General features: G+C 43.8%; 1 protein-coding gene across 14 annotated transcripts in view; it reads left to right on the top strand.

Moving 5' to 3' along the window:
* dlg3 (discs, large homolog 3 (Drosophila)) overlaps positions 1-14,443 on the top strand; it is a 106,170-nt gene that overhangs the window by 22,961 nt on the left and 68,766 nt on the right. For 3 of the 14 annotated variants that reach the window (XM_049585078.1, XM_049585075.1, XM_049585076.1), the window contains exon 1: positions 4,122-5,275. The exons of 10 other annotated variants lie outside the window; for them this stretch is intronic. In XM_049585078.1, the coding sequence (XP_049441035.1) occupies positions 4,910-5,275 (366 nt within the window). In that variant the 5' untranslated portion in view covers positions 4,122-4,909. Of the gene's footprint in view, positions 1-4,121; positions 5,276-14,443 lie in introns of those variants that run through there. One more of the 14 variants, XM_049585065.1, reaches the window with a different exon arrangement.

The following is a 14,443-nucleotide window of genomic DNA, read 5'->3' on the forward strand; positions in this document are numbered from 1 at the left end:
CTTAGCCACGCAGCTCTGATACAATCTCCCACTCTTGCCATCTTGTATTCCTCATTTTGCTCCGTGTGTATGCTTCTCTCTCTCATTACTCCATCAGTTGGAGGTACTGTGTTTGGTGTGTGTGGTGAAGCAGCAGCTGTTCTCTGCCACTGAGGCCTATTAATAGGAGTCTTAGCCGTTTAGCCTTTGTTTTCTGCGTCTGTATCGCTGGGAGAGCATTGTGGAGGCTCCTCAGCAGATTACATTGCCTTTTAGTACAGGACTGATGAGTGTCTTTTCAGTTTTCTGTCTTGGGGTCTCTGTCCCTTTGCCATGCACAAACCTCCCCCACTCCTCTTGCACATTCACACTTCACAAAGCCATGATTCACTGAGCAGTGGAAGCTGTCACTGTTAAGATTCACCTAAAGATTTAATCCTTTCAATACGTGGAGGAAACAAGTGGATTCTGCTAAGATGCATCAATGCCTGAGAGAGACTTTTAAGACTTGCTTCCTCACCCCCCTCTTGCAGTTAGTTAAGGCTACAGTAGAGCAGCTTAGTACGTACTGATATGGAGCTGCCTCTTTAAGACTGCCTCACTACCGACTGTCCTTTTATGGTGCTGCATCCGGTCAGGTGACAAAGGAGTAGTCGCACAGCTTCTCTGAGAAATGCCTAGAAATGACTGAAAAGCTCAATACATGGTGTGTGCTGTGGTTGGGGGGGTTGTAATGCTCATTACGATAGCATGTGTGCGTGTGTGAGTCTATGTGTGTGTGTGTTACAGGGTGTCCAGGTGGGTTTATGTAATAAGGGCCGTGCAGGCTGATGCTGAGCTGATAGTGTTGGGGGAGCTGCAAGGTGGGATGCGGTTAGAAGCATCTCTGTTGAAAAACGCAGGATAATTTCCTCGTTCATGCCATAAATCACAGGTCCATCTTTTTCAACAGTCAACAGGAGGTCAGAGGTTACCGCTTTCATTTCACAAGATAAATCACCTAATGCTGTTGAGCCTCTCCAGTCCGAGCAGTTTAATTGGGAGCAATATTTATCAAGGACCACATACACAAACACATCTCACTCATGCATGAATGTATACACACATATACTACTTGTGCATCGATACATGCTAGAGCAGTGTCTCTTTTTTATACTGCCATGAGGCCGACAGCATAGCTATTCATCTGGGTTTACCAAAGCAGAGTTGTTCTTGTTGTATTTCCTCCAGGATAGTTATTAAATTTGGTAAGAGTCAGAGTGTAATTACAAGCTAACAGTTCAATCACACCCTGCTGTGAAGTGTTGTTTCTGTGTTTGTGACAATTCACTGTTTCAGTAATTATGACAAAAATGTTTTTCTCGCCTCTTTGAGAGCAGAACGCCTGTGTCCACATGTTAGGAGGTAAACTAAACCGCATTTCTTTGATAGTTTTACATTCTCTCCATCTCTGGTATTTATGTCCAGCCACTAAAGAAGTGCCGGTAACTGAATATTGCTTTTTCGGCTTGGCACTGTGTCACAAATGAAAAAGCTAATCTTATATAGGTGACAGCTTTATGATGTTATAAACTGCAGATTAAATTTGACAATATCGTGTAATCTAATACAAGGACGCTGCAAACAACAAACCTGAAAAATAATAGTTTAATTGAGTCGAACCAAAACTTAGGCTGTGCAGTCGCGACAAATATTTGACATAATCTGCACAAAGGTTGTGTTTACTGCAGGGCTGTGGTGTTTGATTACACTACATTGTACTAATGTGGGTTTAATGCCGTCTGTGTAAGGTTGCAGTTGCCTTGATTACACGTACTGATTTCTATACTGAAATGTTCACTATTAAAGAAGCTGAGGTTAAGAGGAATTCAAACAGAATGTCTAGCTGTCTTTCTCCACTAAATTACCTTGAAAACGGAGCTGTCTTCCACGACATGTACACCAACACTACATTAACCTTCAAGACCTTTTCTTTCCTGTAATAGCTCGGATGTGATTAGTGCATATTAACTTCCTGTATTCCTCTTCCTGCTCTCCTTGTGATACAGAAAACCAGCGATTGATTGGCTCTAAAAAAGACCTACCAAATTCTTTATATATTTTATATTATGTAATATTTAAAGGGAGAGGTTTCTTTCCCCTGGAGGGACAAAATACGTCTAGTTCATATCAGGGAGATGTGTGTGCTTATGTACACGCCCACCCATACAGATGACATATCTGTGTCCATTTAGCACAGGGGATCTTTCTCTGTCTGTTTCCCCTGCCTCTATCATGTGTATCCTGCTTCATTCCTTCATTTTGTGCCGTACAGTATGTTTTTTTTTTTTTTACACTGCAAACCCTCTGTGTGGTGAATGCGATGAGGACAGTTTATAAGAGAGACGGAGCGAGGCTTGAGAAGGATGGTTGCAACATGTGCTCGGTCATGTGTGCTGTGATCGATATGCTTACATCGTCCTTTCAAGCCGCTGCGTGGAAGCCCCGCCTCGCCGTTCTGATTGGCTTCAGCAGGGTTTGTGGCTGCATCCGACAATCTAACTTGAGGCATTCAGTGGTTTCTAGCCTCTGTTTAAAGATGCCCAAGTTGCTCCTCTTTTTTTTTTTTTTTTGTTGCTCTCTGCTTGGCAAATCTCTGTCGGTTACAGTGAAAGAATATCATCATAATGAAGTGAGTTACTGTTGCATGTAATTTTCAGTGAGCCTGCTGTGTGTGCCTCCTGGTAGGGCTGCAACACAATGCAGTCTGCCCTCGCCCTGAAATCCTGCTCAGTGTAACAGAAAGGTTGCACAGATGCACATTAATATACACATGATTTAAAGTCACTGTGTCTTATATGTTAGTCAAAGCAAAAACAGGCACTAGCATTCATGTATGAGCACTGTAACATGCAGACTATGTACAAATACACTCTCTCCCCCATGCAGACACACCCAGCTCTGTTCCCCGTCACATTTCATTAATAATGCATATATGCAGGGCTTTAATGGCGACACTGTAACATTCCCTTTAGCTCTCTAAAAAAATAAACCTACACCCTCAGTGTCAGGATACTTTATATCTAGCTGTGATCAATCCACACATTCATAAGCCTGCACAACGGTTCACAGGCAGTCCAATCGCATTACTGAAACTATAACTGCCACAGATACATGAAAGCTATATAGTCGTCGTCCCCCCCCCCACCTCACACATTCTCACTCTCAATCTCTTCCTCCACCCACTCGAAAGCCCAAGCGTGTAATCTTGTTGGTTTTGTACACATGTGTTGATGTCATCATTGTGAACATAAAATATTTCCCCTATGGTTCTTAAACAAGGCTCGGGGAGTGCAGCTTTTCCTCTCACTATGCTTATTTTGACCCGATCCTGCACATGGGCAGGACTTAACAATAAAATTAATTCAGCGGCAGCAGTGCTGCTTTGCTAGTAGTAATACTAAAAGAAAGGAAGAGGGGTAGAGAGTGATGTAAAGTAATGCAGCGTGATTCAAAGGCATCACTGTTGAGGGACAGGTCTAGTGATACCCAGGAGGAAAAAAGGATTTTCATCTGCTACACCTGCTTCCATTGTGAGATTATTTACAGATGTGTGCTGTGACACAGAGCCCGAGGTTCGCGAAAGACGTGCACAAGTAAGCTGTGAAGCTGAACTAGAGATGACCGAGGAGGTGACCAGTGACCAGTCGGAGGGACAGGGGTGCTCACTGTAAGTTGGATTTTGGCTGCATTGGTCTGATGAAAAACGTGGATCAGACTCTCAATCGGTGGATCAGGGTTGAGGGTCGGCGCTGGCAGGCTGCAGACTACGACTTCCTGACCTTTGTACTGAGGAAATAGGCAAATACAACGCTTTCATTGTGCCTTGATTTGTGAAGCAGCACCTTTTCACCCAAGGCAGGCAGCAGTGAGGTTGAGCTGCCGCAGCCCCTTTAAGAGCAGCTAGTGAAGCACTCAGTCCTGTTGGTGCTGCTGCTGCTGATGGCAGCGCTGCCAGTTGATTGGCTGTGGCTGTCAGGGCTGAGGTGCTGGAGGGATGCTGCTACGTATCGCTCTCTCCCCCTCCCTCCCTGCTTCTCTCTCTCTCCGTCCCTCTCTCTCTGTGTCTCTCGCTCTCCATCTCCCTCTTGCTTGCTTGCATCCCTCTGAATAATCCACATCTAGGGCAAGCTGGCTGAGAGGCGATCCAGTGCTCAGCTCCTCTCTGCAGGCTGAGAAAAGAGACAGAGAGAGAAAGACAACGCTTTTCAACGCAGGAGGAAAAACGTGAGATTTTGACAGAGCAGGAAGATACCAAGAATTAACAGAGGAAGATTTTCATCTGCGGATATCATTTATTTATACATATTGTTTATATATCTATATATATATTTGTACACACGCATATAGATATTTATATATATATATACATTTATCCCTGTACATAACTGTATTTGTGCTTGTCTGTTTATATTAATATTTTTATATGTATTTGTGTGTGTAAATATATATGATATATAAACAAAAGAATATATATATATCTATGAATTTATATGCGTATCACTGTGAACCAAGAGAAGCAAGAGGAAATTTCTATCATCGGGGCTGGTCTCTGATTGTGTGGTCGTATACAATATTTTGAATATTTCCTTTGATCTTCTACGTCAAGAGGACAAAGACTACGTGCCCATTTTGTATTTTTGTTTTCCTGTTGCTGCTTCCCGTCCCTCCTGATCTTTTTTTTTTTCTACGTCCGAGAGGAATAAAGCGGAGAGTGACAGGATTTGACGAAAAAGGGAAAATCTGTAGAAATTCCTGTGATTAGTGTTATTTCCGTCGGCATTAGCGCTCTGTGAGCCGATCACAGCGTGCTGTGTGAGATCTGAGGAGGCAGCAGAGACAGAGTGCCACGCCGCTCAGCTCAGCGTCAGCCCCAGCCAGCACAGCCAGCATGCACAAACACCACCACTGCTGCAAGTGCCCAGAATGTTATGAAGTGACCCGTATGGCTGCCCTGCGTAGGATGGACGCCCCGTCGTATGGAGGAGACTGGCAGGCCGAGCCCTATGGATACCCGCCTGGGTACGGGGGAGGCCAGACCTTACCCCCTCCGGCCTCAGGGGGAGGTGGAAGCATGGGAGGAGGAGGGGGCACTTTGGGGAGAAGTAAGGGCAAGATTATGTCTGGTGGGGGCCCTGGAGGCCCCAACCCAAAGGGCCAATCCAAGGGTGGCCCCAAAGTAAACGGCAACAACTCCAGTGGACAAGGAGGATGGTGGCCTGAGTGCACCTGTACCAACCGGGAGTGGTATGACCAGGTAACTCATCTTCCTTACTCTGTTATATAGCTGGGGCCTGTGAGGCCTGGCAGGGGAGGACTGGGATCAGATGAGCTGCTGCTGTAGTAAAACAGAGACCAACATGTATGAGCTGTCGCTTTATGAAAGAGAATTCATATTTAGTATTCATCTCAAGCCCTCAGTTTCCCATTTGTTGACTGTGGTTCCTCTATTGGAAGCAGAGTAAGGGGAACAGAACAAGACTGATCCAGTTCCACTGCACACACACACATGGACATCATCTTCATGTTTAGATTTCATGCAGATGACTAATGCTTATACATTTAACACACCTAGTGTATGTCGTCAAAGGCTTACGCTGATGCAGTTACCATAGGCCAAAAAAAAATGGTGCATTTCCATTCATTGAAGCAGCACTGAGATGCAGTTTGCAATTATTTTAAGTAATCTCTCAAGCCGGTAGCTCCCTCATCACATACTGAGTTTGCACATTAGATGTAAGAAATAGATTTCACAGAGATCAACTAATTGCAGGGTTGTGTCTCATTAGCTCAGAGTCGATGAAGAGATGATGAAATCGATCCCTGATACCAGCACCGTTTCTTATTCGGCCTTGGTTTTTTAAGCAAGCCATTTTGCTCAAAGGGATCACACTATAATGATTATGTTGTCAGAAAAAATAGAGAATCAGCAGTAATCTGTGTCTAAAAGCTGCCTGTCATACATGCCGCACACTGTGAATGAAACTGCCTCTTTACATGCGCTCCATTTTGTTTCTATTATCCCCATTTATGTACGTGTATTTATAAATCACAGTTGATGAAAGGTCAGAACGGCTTCAGAAGCAGTCTTTAATTAAGGAAGGTGCATGTATGCGAGCATGCGAGTGAGCTCGGGGTGGGGGAAGGGTAGCTTGGCGAGCATGAGATTCAAGGAATGGTTCTCGCTGTGCATGAGTATGTGTCTATGTAGAACTCGTATTTGCGGCAAGCGAAGCCGCTGCATTGTTTGTAGCCCCTCCGTTTATGTCTGATCGCGCTTTGGCCAACAAATGTGAGGCAGTAGGAGGAAGAGAAGGTGAGAAGATGCACGGGGGTAAAATGGAGGCTGAAATTTCAGTGGCAGAGTGGAAGAGATCCCCCTGAGCTGAGCCCAACATATGAGACACAACCTGGCTGATATTAGCAGATTACTACAACCAAGGAGAGGTTTGAGGAGGCAAAAAGAGATTCACACTTTCCCCTTGTTCGTGTAAAATCTGTTGCAAGCCTTTTTCTTCCGGACCAATCAGGCTTATTTCACACATTTGAACGCTCACAGCAGATGTGATTATGTAAGCATTTATTGCTTACATGGAGATTTTTACTCTCCATCAGTATTACCACTTATATTTTCCCCTGCTCCTTTCCAGCATGTGTATTCCACATTCAACTGACAGTGATTAGTATGTTGCATCTTGATTCATGTAGATCACATGTTGTCAAAACAGCACTGTTAATGGATAAACCACCATGCAGAATTCTATCTGGACTGCTCCTATCCTTTCGAAGGATCCTTGCTGCCTTGCTGTATCATGCGAATGTGCACCACCACACAAAAACTCCAACCTGGCGTTCAGGGATCCAGTCCAGGAGGGTCTGCGTTGGAATAAAAAGAGCTGGAATTACAGAGAACGAATGTGTGATGGATGATGGTGGGGGGAAAAAGCAGCAGTCAGTGGGGTGAAAATGCTAAGGTTGAAAAAGAGAGAAATAAGCCAATAAAGGCAGGCCTGGAGAGGGGGAGGGGGTTATGTAAGAGGAGGCAGTTGGTGGTGCTGTCAGAGAGAGAGAGAGAGCGAGCGAGGCCTTGACACTGTGGACAAGCATCTGTCCCTCCATCTCTTAAAACAGGCCCAGTATGTGCTCCCCCTTCCTATGAATGAGCGAGCTGTATAGCGCACGGCATGGATGGAGATGCACCCCCACCCCCCGCCCCAGCCCCCCACCTTCCTCAGCTCTCCTCAGTCACCGTTGCTCATCCTTTGGGTGGGAAATGTGAATGCTACCCCTCCCCCACTACCTATACACAGCCAAAGAGCAGGGCAGTAATCACACACGCCCAACCACACATGCCTATTATCTTATAGCTTTCATAACAACTCGTGTTTTTGGATGCCAGCATGATGACAAGCAATAACCTTGCACAGTCATTCAGAATTACCCGAGCCGGCTTTTTATAGCTGGATCATTGACATTTTTAAATGGCTTCTGCAGCCATGAACATTTCATGTATGTGTGAGGGAATCATTACACGACCCCAGCGCGTAATGATGCCATATTAATTTTTTTCACACCCCCCCCCCTTCTGTCATCTATTTACTAAATGATTGTGCTGCTTTTGTCGAGAGCTTGCTAGGTTAATTATGGATGACTCCAGTTGGGATTATAAGAACATTCTTTAAAACAAGAGCTTTTGAATTTAAATCTGAGGAAAAGTAGAGACCTCGGTCTGCTGGGAGCTTCAGTCAGAAAGCTGCCTCTTCCCCCCGCGGGCTCCAATATGTCTTTGTGTGTTCTCCAGCTCTGTGGCTATGATTAGCTTAAAATATTAATTGGATTTTACTTTATTTATTAGCATCTAGATTCGGTCCAAAATGCTTTGCCATTGTTTGTAACAGGCCTCTGTAGTGGTGGCGGTGTTTTAAATGAATGCACAGGCACGGTGGGCGTTCCATGTCGAACACTCCCATAGGTGATTACGACTCTAAAAGGCTTCAGGCCTTGATAAGAAAGGTTTCTGCATGTGTGTGTATGTGTATGTGTGTGTGTCTCTTACAGTCACATTGATTTATCAGTGTCATTGGTCCGTACATCTGTCTGATGAGATTTTTTGGGGGGCCGGATTTTGTTCACCATTCGTGTAACAGCAACCCAGAGAGTATTAACGGATGGGATTTACATGTGCTCCATGTCCAGATGTCTTGAGCTGGATCCCCCTACTGTGATCTTGAAAGGCTCCATCTAAAACCTGGAATATTCTCATCAGATCAAGAGAGATTTATCTATGAGCTTGTCTTGGAATAAAGAGGCAAGAAATATGTGATCTGAATGGAAGTGCACTCAGCGCATCCATGCGTTGTTTTTGGAATTCTAGTGTGAATGATAACACTGAAGTGGACGTTTTCATTCCACCTGCAGGTACAGTCCAGTGTGACACACAATTACTGCAGGGTGGTTTTCAAGTCTCAAGTAAGAGACTTAAAAACATGTTGTGTCTAACATTACACATCGGTATTTCTTTTCTGATAGATAAGCCAGAAAGACAGTGGATTCCCTACTATAGCGGGGAGAGCATTGCTAAAAGAGACATTTGGTCCAATAACAGGATAAATACCTTTTAAACCTCATTGTTACAGGTGAACGCTGCACTAAAAGGGAAAATTAAGAATATAGAAAAGACACAAGACGTAATAGATGTTATGGATGATGCTTAGCTAGAGGGGTTACAGCCGTGAGGATGGCCCAACCCAAAACATGACCCAATAATAGCCCATTTCCAAGCATGTGCTGGCCTTGCCCAACTCAACTTGACTTGGCGCGTCAGCCCAGCGCGGCAGGGATTTGCATCTCCATTCAGCAGCGCTTCCAGCTTGAAGGTGTGTCTTTAACTGATGATACCCATGTGCTTGTGAACCAGCTGAACAATTATCTGTATGCCACGTTGGTGTCAGAAATTTTCTTGTATTGCTGTCAGAGTTTTTAAATTTTCTAAACTTTCAGCACTGAACAAATGTGCGCTGGATGCTCATCTCCTGCATGGTCTTCTTGTTCCAAACAGGAAGCTGGGCTTGTTTTTTTTTCCCCACAGAGACACTGTTGAGACTGATGACATATCTGCTGTGTGTGGCAATAGCAGCGGAGGCTATTTAAAGGTCCAGGTGTAGGATGTTGCTGAATCGTCACTGATACTCATATTAAAACTCAAAATACTCAATAAATCTGACGTCACTGCAACCTGATTGAAAGCAGTCGTGTGTCTTTTGGCCTTTCTGGAGATGGTCCATCTCAAGTGCAACTCGACACAACTCAGCACACTGAAACTGGTAATGGAAGCACAAATCCATGCAGCATGGTCTGATTTGCTGTGGCCAAATGTGACAGTGAAAAAGCCTCGTGATATTTTTCTGAATCATTCCTTCATCTTCTCTGACTCCTAGTACTCATGAAAGGAGGCTCCTCATAAGGTCAGGCAACCTTGACCTTGAGAAATAAGGACATTTTGAAAGCTTTGTTGTGAGTTCTTATTAATAGACTCGCAATATTTATGTGTTTACCTTCACAATTTTGGCTGTGGAGCTCTTTCACAACACAGGTGGCCATGATGTGTAGCGGTGTGTCATATTTTTATGTTTTGCCAGAAGTGTCAACACAATGACTTCTGTTGTTGCCTGGCAGATAAGGACAACACCCCAGGTATGGGGGAGTTGGTTGGCCTCTTCAACCCCAGATTTTTTTTTTTACCTCTTTAATATAGCAGTGACACTTGTTGGTGTTTTTAGGTGTGACCCCTCTGCGAGTACTTGATGTGGTTCTCTCTTTCTCTTGCAGCAATCCAAGACTTCAGGGTTCAAATTTTCTTTTTTGTATATGTGTATGCCCTTTTTTCTTTTTTATATTTGATCATTTAAAATTAGGACTTTCTGACAAAATTTAAACTTAAAATCACGCACGCCATTTCGTCGCCTTCTGCATAATTGAACATTATATTCAACACTGATCATTATAACAATTCTGAAAGACTATCACACCTAAAATACAGCACCAAAAATGATGAAAAAAAACGATTTTATTTAACTATTTTATCAGCGTGTATGATTCCACTCATTTGTCAGATGTCATAATACCCCTGACACCTTAAAGCTTCAGCAATACGCTGACATCAGATTGCATTTCATCTGAGGACCCTTCTCCCCCATGCTGTCCCTGTCTCTCTGTCACACTGAACCCCAGAAAGCATGTTTGCTAAATTCAGTAGGAGGCAAAAACAGGCTCATGCAGTGTAATTGCTCTGTGAAATGTGTCTGTACTGCAGCTCAAACCCTCAGCTACACAATGTGAAATGTTTTTAACCTCTTACAGACAAATTATTGAAATGTCTTGTGATTTTGTTGTGTATTATTGCATCTGTTTAGCCGTCTAGCCACACACTGATTGCTTCAAACCACAGAATACTAAAACACGAGATGCAAAAGATCTGGTGTCTGTGCCTCCAACTTTCACAGTATGCACTTTGCTGTTCAGACCAAAGATTCACGACGAGATGAAACCATTTTATAACACTGCAACGATATGTATTGGCCCATCTCAACTCGACACAAGCCGGCTGGTAGTGTGGCCTGCAATCCAGCTTGTCAAGTCGCCAGCAGCTGGTTTTAGATTGGCACGTCACCTGTTTCAACAGCCAATCAGCTTGTAGCGGAGTCAGCTGGTCAAGTCAGCAGTTCACCTGCTGTGGCATTCTCTGACAACAGCCCTTCGTCCCCGCAGAGCCCGTTTCATTTACATCCTCACTGCTGCTGACACGTGTCGGCCTCCGTTCCTAAAAGTGTATTGTGTCGAACAGTGGGTCACTGCTGCTGCTGGCTGTGTGTGCACATGTCACAGAGACAGCAGCAATTTAAAAAACAGTATTCTTAGGCCCTGATCACATTGTAATTGTTTTAAGTAAAAATTAAGCTTTTTGCTCACAACGCACCTCACGTTTCTGCACTCTAGGCACCTGGCACTGCGCCGCAGTGCTCTGAACTCCTTGAGTTTAAAAAACTTTGACAAAGCAGAAAAGTGCTCCACGTCATCTCTTTTCCTCATCTTTTGTGGTGGTCACAACAACCAGTTTACAGTTGGTTAACATTAGAGGAGAAACTGGTGGTAGTGGTTGCTGGATACCCAGAACTATACAGCACTACCATAGACAGCAGGAGGTCAAACTGCTGACGAGTTATCGTAAAATATGCCTGGAAATGGCCGTCATGGAGGCGGAGCTCCTGGATTAACTGGCGGTACTCCCCGTGATGCACCCTCTTTTTTAGGGTGTCATGTACCCACACAGATCGGCTTCCCTGTGTCCAACAAACTAATTGCTGACAGCCTCTCACCCTCAACCAGAGCTACAGCAAGTACCCTCTGCCTCAACATTTAAGTAACTAGCTACTAATTACTGTGAAATAAAAATAAAAAAATCGCTAGACTGATTACTTGGGAAGGTTAGTGTAAGGACGTCATGGGGTGGTTGCCTGGCAACAATAAAAAGGCGCAGCAAGCATTTTTTTTTTTTACTAGCAACCTGCAAAATCCTTTCTGTGTGATCGGGGCCTAAGTCGTTACTTGTACCTGACAAGCCAGAAGTTAGAACGGAAGTATACTGAGTCGTTATTATGAAGACGATACACTGTCTCGTCTAGCTACATGAGGGTAAACTGGCAGGTTTTTAAAACATTGCTGACCAGTGCGTTGCAAATTTTAACAGGTCTCGTCACAAATCTTTGGTCTGAACTGGACTTCAGGACACTCTTCTCATCTACAGCGTTGGTGTATTTTTACATTAGAAATTGTACATAGCTTTAAACACACCTCAAACTTAAAACCCACCAAAGCATATTATGACAGAGTTTTGCAATCTCCTGTAAGTGCTCTTTCAAACTCTGTGCAGCAGTTTAAAGAGATTTTACCACAGTGAGCTCTGATAGTAATATCGTGAATAACTGTACAGTAGTTTTATGAACTCCAGTTGTTCCAGTCAGAATGTAGAACAGCCTCAGTCGTCAGTGTAAGTGGATTTTGTGAAAACATCCTTTACTCCTGTGTGACCTGTATTTCCTGCAAAGAAAAGATTCAGGCAATAAGATCCAGTACAGTGTAGTTTCTCCGTATTATTAATGAGCTTTGACAGTTTTCAAGCACACTGAAGAGCTCCCAGGCTTTGTGCAAGGAACCCACAGTATTAGCCAATACAGTTTAACTGAAAGTAGTTTCAAAATGGCTGTTACACATTTGCCGATCTTGAATTCCAAATCCTCAATTTGTTGCACAAAACTTTTACTTCAGTGCCACATTTGGGTTCAAGGACATCATGGAGCAGCAGCTACCGGTTATTATCAGTGTCACGCTAGTCTGTTCACTTGTCACTATGTTAATGTAGCAAAAGGAGAAAAAATACACTTGTTGGTTAACTCAGAATGTTAAGATAAACGTGAAAGAAAAATAAATTTGTTGCAATGTTTGGTCCAGCTGAGAACATCATTTTATCTCTTTGCACTCAGTGCTTCAGTATTTGCACATTAGTGCTGCAGAAAACACTGAATTTGTATCATTTTTCAATTACACTGAAACTGATTTTTGGGGAAAAAAATGTCTTTGAGCTTTTCAAATCTGCTAGAAAAATGAAATCATGATTGAAATGCCAACAGTCCATTTTACTGATCTCATACAAATTCATAGCACATAATTTAATTTTAGTTGTCTGCTAGCAAACCTCCTACATCATATCTACCTTCTGCGCTTGCCTGTCTCTCTCCCACACACACACACACACACACACACACACATACACACACAGTATGAGCACACACACCCATGCCCGACACAGACCTTTACCCAAAAACAAAGTGTTCCTTACCAATGAAAATTTGAGGGTTAAGAGAGGATGGTGAATCATGGGAAATGCACTACGAAACAAGGGAGACAAGGTGCACTGCAATATTTATGTGCACTTTGACAAAAGTTTGCTTTTTATACGCTGTAAGAGGGGGCAGGGACGGAGCGCCAGAGAAAAGGCCAGTCAGACGCTGACGTGAGCGTGCAAAGGAGACAAGCGAGCCACCATTATGGGAGCTGAAGCGCTTGATCTGTGATGGGGAGCTGCTGTAGCTGTGACCCAAGACCTCAGCTGCGTTGACTACCACCTCCTACACTTCTCTTAAAAGCCTTCACTCAGTAGCTCTGTTGTTCTTTACCTTTGCGTCGCGTTCACAGACTGAATCTGCTCTTATTGTTTCAACATGGAGGTCCTCTGTGAAACGCAGGATTCACTGGAACGCATTGTGTCCTCTGCCAACGCAGATTAAACACTCATCAAGTGGTGCACTCATTACTGCAGTTTGGCCACAGCGAGGTGATACATATATAGGCTTTTGTACAGTTTACAGGTGCAGTCGCCTGAAGCTGCAGATCGTGTGTGTCCTGCTGGAAGCCGAGACTACCGTGCCCCTGTGATCCATATGGTCATTGTCAGAGGCCCTGCCAGGGCTCAGCCCCGTATCAGCTCGCCTGCTCCCCTCTCTGGCTCTCGCTGCCAGCCAGGGGAGGAGAGGAGAGAAGAAAGGAGAAGGGAGGGGAATGCTGTTTGTTTGTTTGCTTGCCTGCTTTGTTTTATTTAGGGGCTTTTGCTGATCACAGTAGCGACTGGCCTAGAAATGTGACTGTGCTGCGCAGGGCAGAGTGGACTCCTGATTCAGCGATGGAAGCATCAGATTTTCCTTTAGAGAGAAGAGAAGCGAGGGACATGGGGCCTTTGATGGGATGAGATGGCAGCGTTAAACGCTATACCACTGTTGCTGTTAATTAAAAGAATCAGACGTCAGTGTGTGATAGATTCTATGTGCAGATACGAACGCTTTTTCCTCTCTGCCCCTGCTATGCTAGACTCGTTTTAGCAGGAGTGTGCTAGCATTCTCAGCAAGGTGCAGCAGCTCCATCACCCACATGCTGCCGTGGAATATGTGTATATCCAATCAATACCAGAGAAGAGCTCGTCCCTAAGCCTTCTGACTCCTCTTCATTTTTGTGGGGGTGTGTGGGTGCTTTCAACAGCGCTTGTGCTTTTATTTCTTTTATTTAACCATCATATCAGCTGTTATTTTGGTAACACTTTACAATAAGGTACACAAACTCCTGAGTAGAGACAGTGCCATAGAAACAGGAGCTAACTGCTTAATAATGACTACACATGACTAGTAATTAGGTTCCAAATATATGATATATATAGTATTACATATTTATATAGAATATATATATATATATTTATATATATATATATATATATATAGACAATGAGCATTGTCTATTGAATTTTTGTAAATCTGCATACTGGCCACGTATGATTTTCTTACCATAAATTCTCCAACAGGTCTTTATTTCGTATTATTCC

Source organism: Epinephelus fuscoguttatus, linkage group LG9 (assembly GCF_011397635.1).
Source record: "Epinephelus fuscoguttatus linkage group LG9, E.fuscoguttatus.final_Chr_v1".
Taxonomy (NCBI): domain Eukaryota; kingdom Metazoa; phylum Chordata; class Actinopteri; order Perciformes; family Serranidae; genus Epinephelus; species Epinephelus fuscoguttatus.